Source organism: Limanda limanda, chromosome 4, assembly GCF_963576545.1.
Source record: "Limanda limanda chromosome 4, fLimLim1.1, whole genome shotgun sequence".
Lineage (NCBI taxonomy): Eukaryota > Metazoa > Chordata > Actinopteri > Pleuronectiformes > Pleuronectidae > Limanda > Limanda limanda.
Genome location: NC_083639.1, coordinates 27,314,513 through 27,321,765, shown reverse-complemented (window position 1 = coordinate 27,321,765; position 7,253 = coordinate 27,314,513). Strand labels below are relative to the sequence as shown.

Sequence of the window (7,253 nt, the reverse complement as noted above, 5' to 3'; positions counted from 1 at the left end):
AGACTGAACTACTTTTCCTTCCAGGGACAAACTCTCCCACCCACGACCTGACTATTAACTTTGACAACTCCCTGCTAACCCCCACTCTGATAGGAACCTGAGTGTGACACTCGACAGCCAACTCTACCTTTCTGCCAACATTACTGCAACAACGCGGTCCTGTAGATTCATGCTTTACAACATCCGGAGAATACGCCCCCTTCTCACTCAGAAGGCGGTGCAGGTTCTGGTCCAGGCCCTGGTCATCTCACACCTCGACTACTGTAACTCCCTCCTGGCAGGTCTACCTGCTACTGCCATCCGACCTTTGCAGCTCATTCAGAATGCAGCAGCTCGACTGATTTTTAACCAACCTAAATTCACTCACACTACTCCGCTCCCTACACTGGCTGCCCGCATCCGCTTCAAAACACTAGTACTCGCATACCATGCTGTAAACAGATCAGGTCCAGTTTACATCCAGGACATGGTCAAACACTACACACCAGCACGTTCTCTCCGCTCTGCTTCAGCTAAACGGCTCGTTGCTCTTTCAAAATCACGACTGTTTGCTGTCCTAGCTCCTAAATGGTGCAATGAGCTCCCACTCGACATCCGGACATCTGAAAGTTTACACATCTTCCGCCGAAAAATAAAAACACACCTCTTCCGACTGTACCTTGAATAAAAAAAAAAAAACATTTTGAAACTAACACTTTGGTAGCACTAAAATGGCACTTACTTATAGCACTTTGTAGTTTCGCTTTATTTCGAAGAAAATTGTACTGTCTTGATTCTTGTTGTTCTTGGTTTGTACCCTCGGGGTTGAATGCACTTATTGTAAGTCGCTTTGGATAAAAGCGTCAGCTAAATGTAATGAGACTACACACAAGCTGCTTCTGCTTCAGCCTCTGGATCCTCAGGACACAGCTCAGCCTCCGTCCACACACACTGTCCTCTTCACACTCAGCTCCACAAAGATGCCTCCTCCATCCACAAAGGTCTCCCCTCCCACCTGTATAGAGAAGAAGACATCAGTGTTACAGAGACTCACTTCATCAGCTGTGAGTCAGTGATGCAGCTCATCCAGTAGAAAGAGCAGCAGAGACTTCAGTCCTGTTCAGAGGTGGAGCAGCTTCCTCTCTGCTTCATGTTCACGTGTTGGAATGAACACGCTAAGAGCTCAGTGTGTGTCCTCTGCATGTCAAAGTGCAGAGTGGACACCTGAGAGGTGGATTTACTGCTGTAACAGGTGAAGACATGTTTCACTGTGTGTTGATGAACATCTGCTTCTGACAAACTGTGACCAGTTGAGACAGATGGACCTCAGCAGAGGTTCTGCTCTGTAGAAAGAGCTCCTGGTTACCATGGAGATGAGGAGAGGCTTCAGTCCCACTGATCTCAGAGCTGTGACAAAGATCCACCTGATCAGTTCTTCACTGACGAAGTGAGAGAACAAACTGTCTCAGATCAGATGAAGACGACACCGTCTCTGTCCCTCGTGTGAGGCTGTCAGCTGTGGTCCAGCTTGTGTAAGTTACAGCGCCCCCTGGTGGCATCTGGTGAAATATATTACGTGACCACGACATAATCACATGTGAACGAGATAAATAACTAGTTTCTGAGGACAAACACTGTCTCACTGTCTCTGAGGACACACACTGTCTAACTGTCTCTGAGGACACACACTGACTCTGAGGACACACTGTCTCACTGTCTCTGAGGACACACACTGTCTCTGAGGACACACACTGTCTCACTGTCTCTGAGGACACACACTGTCTCACTGTCTCTGAGGACACACACATGGACCTGTCTCCAGGAAGCTGACTGAGGTCATCTGGTGTTTTGGGGACAGGATGAGTCTGGAGACATTGAGATGTTCTGGGTGAGTTAGAGATCAACTGAACCAACCAGACGTTGATTTAAACTTCTCTTATCCTTCCCTTTAAGGAGAGTGTGCACCACACAACAGTGTAGAGTCACTGTGGTCAGTGGGCGCAGCTTTTATACGGGTTGATCTCCAACTTAACCTGGAGCAGGTTAGCCGTTCATCAGAAGTTACCATGGTGATTTACCTCGTTAAGAAGTGGACGAGCTTCGTAAGACTGAAAAAACTAAACCTGAAGTTAACCTGATAACCACAAATCCTGCTTGGTAGCACAGACCCTGGATATGTGATACTGACTGTGTTTAGTAAAATACTGATGAAAGCAGCGTGGACTGACTCCAACCATCTACTGACCTCACAGTCTCCAGTCGACAGGTTGGACTCTGCTGTAGATCAAGCAGCTCCTTCACTGCTGAGTCCTGCAGGTCGTTGTATCTCAGATCCAGTTCTCTCAGATGAGAAGGGTTTGACCTCAGAGCTGAAGCCAGAGAAGAACAGCTGATCTCTGACAGACTGCAGCTATGCAACCTGGATAAAGAATAAAACTTCACTGTAAATTAAACTGAGTTCATGTGTTAAAATAACAAACAAACATTCATGGCACACAGACTCATAACGTGGAAGATAAATATGAAATCAGACATGTTGGACTAAAAACAATTCCTCATTCAGTAAAAATAGATTATTTGGACCCGGTCTCTGTCCTGCAGATCAGTTTATGAAATCCAGAACTGAACTCACATGTGTTTTAACAAGTAGCTGAATATTTAAAATGTCACAGATTAATTAAAGAATGGATTCACGTTATGTATGAAGAGGAATTATGTTAAATTATGATTAAATGAGATAAATTGTGTATAAATACTGTTTTATAGATATGAGATCTACAAAAGTCAGTCAGTGAACTGACCACAGAGTCTCCAGTAGACAGGTTGGACTCTGTAGAAAACCACACAGCTCCTTCACTCCTGAGTCCTGCAGGTCGTTGTCACTCAGATCCAGTTCTCTCAGATGAGAGGGGTTTGACCTCAGAGCTGAAGCCAGAGAAGAACAGCTGATCTCTGACAGACCGCAGTAAGTCAACCTGGATAAAGAAACATGAATATTAGAATGTGTCCTCCTGTTGTTGTGGATCGTCATCATGTCAACACAGACTCTCAACATGCTGCTGACCTCAGTCCAGTCTGTGACCTGAAGATAAATATCAGATCAGACATGTTGGACCATTGTTTCATTCATCAGCTTCTTCTCTGTGTGTTGGTCACTGAGCAGGTTTGTGTAATTAAACACTGTTTAAAGTAGAGACGGCTCCTGATGTCACTTCCTGTTTGTTTCTACACTTATCAACTGTCCCAGGTGTTTCAATAAGAATGTGTCTTATTTTGAAAACCTGAGGAGGACGAGTGCTCGGCCTCAGTCCACATGTTATTTACTGACACTTTCTCAGTGATCAGGAGCAGGTGAGTGCAGGTGAATGGAGTTGATGAGGTGGACGTGACTGACAGGCTGGGTGAGGGACAGATGACTGAGGGACAGTGAGCAGAGCAGAACTGAGACAAGTCAAATAAATAATGACCCAATAAGAAAGAAAGTCTGAAAAGTGAAGAAGGATTTAAGGACCTCAGAGTCTCCAGTCGACAGTTTGGACTCTCCAGTCCAGAACACAGCAGCTTCACTCCTGAATCCTGCAGGAAGATGTTTACACTCAGATCCAGTTCTCTCAGATGTGAGGGGTCTGACTTCAGAGCCGAGGCCACGACTTCACAGTGAGTCACTGAGAGGTAACAACCAACAAGTCTGTAATTAAAGAAAATATCAAATCTGTGAGAATTAAATCAGAAAACACAAATTCATACAAAACGTGACCATGTGACCCTCACCCTGGTAAATCCCCTCATTGTTAAAAACTCCTCAAGAGATTTGCTTCAAGCGTTCATTCAGACTAAGAGGTGGTCAGAGGTCACAGAACAGGTTCATGTTCATTTGATATCTTCACATTTTGACTCAAAGACTCATGTTATTGTTATTGTTACACACACCCTCCCCACACACACACCCCACACCCCCCCCCACACACACACACACAAACACACCCTCCCCACACACACACACACGCACCCCCCCCCCACACACACACACACACCCCACCCCCTCACAAACACACACACACGCACCCCCACCACACACACACGCACACACACACAGACAGACACACACACACCCCAGACAAACACAGACAGACACACACACACACAGACAAACACCCCCCCCCCCCCCACACACACACACACACACACACACACACAGACACACACATACACACACATACACTGACCGAGCCTTCCTGCAGTTCCTCACAGCTGGGATCAGTCTCCGTCGACCCTGGTCTGATGTGTTGAGCTTCTTCAGGTCCAACTCATCCAGAACCTCCTCTGACATCTGCAGCATGTAGGCCAAAGCTGAGCAGTGGATCTCAGAGAGTTCCTCCTCTGATTTGTTCTCTGACGTCAGGAACTGTTGCATCTGCTGATGAACTGAGTGGTCGTTCATCTCAGTCAGACAGTGGAAGATGTTGATGCTTCTGTCAGGAGAAACTTTATCACTCTTCATCTTCTTCAGGTTGTTGATGACTCTCTGGATGATCTCTCGATTGTTCTCCGTCCGACCCAGCAGGCCTCCTAAGACTCTCTGGTTGGACTCCAGACTGAGGCCGTGAAGGAAGCGAACAAACAGGTCCAGATGACCATTTGTACTGGTGAGGGATTTCTCCATGGTTCTCTTCAGGAGGTCATCCAGGGAGAAGGTTCTGCGTGTGTCCCCATATGTTCCCAATAAGTTGATGAGTTCTTCTGTGTTCCTGTTGGTGTAACAGTGGAACATGTAGACTGCAGCCAGAAACTCCTGAACGCTCAGATGAACAAAGCAGTAGACTGATTTCTGGAAGATCACACACTCTCTTCTGAAGATCTCAGTACAAACTCCTGAGTACACCGAGGCCTCTGTGACATTAAGACCACACCGCTCCAGGTCTTCTTGGTAGAACATGATGTTTCCTTCCTCCAGATGTTTAAGTGCCAGCCTCCCCAGCTTCAGTAGAATGTCCCTGTCAGCCTCCGTCAGCTGCAGTGGAGTCGTCTCGTGTCCCTCACCGTACTTGTTGTTCTTCCTCCTTGTCTGAACCAGCAGGAAGTGTGAGTACAGGTCAGTCAGGGTCTTGGGCAGCTCTCCTCTATGGTCTGTGGTCAACATGTGCTCCAGAACTGTAGCACTGATCCAGCAGAAGACTGGGATTTGACACATGATGCGGAGGCTCCTGGACGTCTTGATGTGTGAGATGATTCTGCTGCACAGCTCTTCATCACTGAATCTCCTCCTGAAGTACTCCTCCTTCTGGGCCTCAGTGAAGCCTCGGACTTCTGTGACCCTGTCAACACATGCAGGAGGGATCTGATTGGCCGCCGCAGGTCTGGAGGTTATCCAGACGAGAGCCGAGGGAAGCAGATTCCCCCGGATGAGGTTTGTCAGCAGCACGTTGACTGATGATCTCTGTGTGACATCAGACACAAGCTCCCTGTGGTTGAAGTCCAGAGAAAGTCTGCTTTCATCCAGGCCGTCAAAGATGAACAAAGGTTTACAGACAGCGAGCGTATCTGCCGTGAGCTTCTGTAACGCTGGATGGAAAACACGGAGCAGCGTGAGGAGACTGTGCTGCTGGTCTTTCACCAGGTTCAGCTCCCTGAACGACAGCACAGCCAGCAGACCCACATCCTGGTTTTCTAAACCCTCTGCCCAGTCCAGAGTGAACTTCTGCACCGAGAAGGTTTTTCCAACGCCAGCGACGCCGTTGGTCAGGACGACTCTGATGCTGCTCTGCTGGTCAGTGGAGGCTTTAAAGATGTCGTGGCACTTGCTGGGAGTGTCGTGAAGGCTCTTCCTCTTGGAAGCCGTCTCAAGCTGCCTCACCTCATGTTGAGTATTAACCTCTTCACTCTGTCCCTCTGTGATGTAGAGCTCAGTGTAGATCCTGTTGAGGAGGGTTCTACTTCCTGTTTCATTAGCTCCTTCAGTCACATGTTCACATCTCCTATTCAGACTGAGCTTATGTTCATCTAAAACCTCCTGCAGACCAAGATCTGCTGAAAGACAAGAAACAATGTCAGAGACAGAGAATATGAGAATCTGCTGATTGTTTTCATCAGATACAGAAAAACTACAGAAAATAAAAGCTTTTAACTCTGTGGTTTTATAACGATGTTAAATGTTGATTCTGTATGAAGGAACAAAATAAAACCACATGTGCTGATGTCAGAAGTGAAGACATCAGCAGACACAGGTACAGTGCTGCTCTGACCGGCTGTCTGAGCTCCAGGTCCTGTTCGGGATCTTTTTCCACACTGGGGACAGGAGGAGTCTCCTGAAGAACCAGACTGGTCCCAGTATGAGGTGATGCACTGTCTGCAGAACCAGTGTCCACAGCTGGTGGAGACTGGATCCTTCAGGACGTCCTGACACGAAGCACAGCAGGACGACTGCTCCTCCTCAGAAACATGACTCCTCTTCCTCTCCCTGTGAAGATATTTCCTGATAACTCACATGTCACAGTCACAGGTTGTCATTACTTCTGTCAAGGAGGTTTTGTTTTCACCCAGTATGTTTGTGTGTTTGTTGGTTCGTTAGTGGGATTATAAAAAACAACAGATTACCAGTAAACTTGGTGGAAGGTTGTGGTCTGTGAACCAGATGGGGGGGGGGGGGTTCTCTTTCACAGACATGTTCAGAGGACTGATGTTTACCAGTGTGTGGAATTTCGTGCAGATCCAAATAAAAATGAGTCTCTAGTGGATTTCAAAGTAGTTTCATAAGGAGCGTGTTGGTTCTTGATGGAGGTCTGAGCTCTTTGAGTGATTCTGAGAGATTAGTCACCAACTTCAATGAAGCTGTGTCCTAATGCAGGGGCCACACTAGAGGAAACTAGATCATCTTCAGATCAGTTCACAGTAGAAACAGTCTCTTACTCTGTGTGTGAGGGTCCGGGTTCATTACTGAAGTTTGGAGGATCATGCATGGACCAGTCACTCTTCAGAGACAGACAGCTGGACCCTGGAGACTCTGATCTCAGTCTGTGGGCCTGACCTCTGCAAACATAAACATGTTTTTTTTTTTAGAACACATCTTTCACTGGTTCATTTTCTGAGGATTCAGTTTGGAGGTTAACGTGTTTGAGGCAGGTCTCTTACTTTGTGTGTGAGGGTCCAGGTTCTTTACTGAAGTTTAGAGGCTCTCTTCTGGACCAGTCACTCTTCAGAGACACACAGCTGAACCCTGGAGACTCTGCTCTCAGTCTGTGGTCCTGACCTCTGCAAACACAAACATGTTTTTATTC

At 47.0% G+C, this 7,253-nt stretch overlaps 1 protein-coding gene across 1 annotated transcript; it reads right to left on the bottom strand.

Annotated features, from left to right (window-relative positions):
* Window positions 1-863: 863 nt before the first annotated feature.
* Window positions 864-5,637, bottom strand: LOC133000135 (ribonuclease inhibitor-like). The gene is made up of 4 exons (XM_061070009.1): window positions 5,616-5,637; window positions 4,206-4,257; window positions 3,491-3,667; window positions 864-994 (listed from the first exon to the last, which is right to left on the bottom strand). The coding sequence occupies exons 1-4, from the start codon at window positions 5,635-5,637 to the stop codon at window positions 946-948; spliced, it is 300 nt and encodes a 99-aa protein (XP_060925992.1). The 3' UTR covers window positions 864-945.
* Window positions 5,638-7,253: the final 1,616 nt, after the last annotated feature.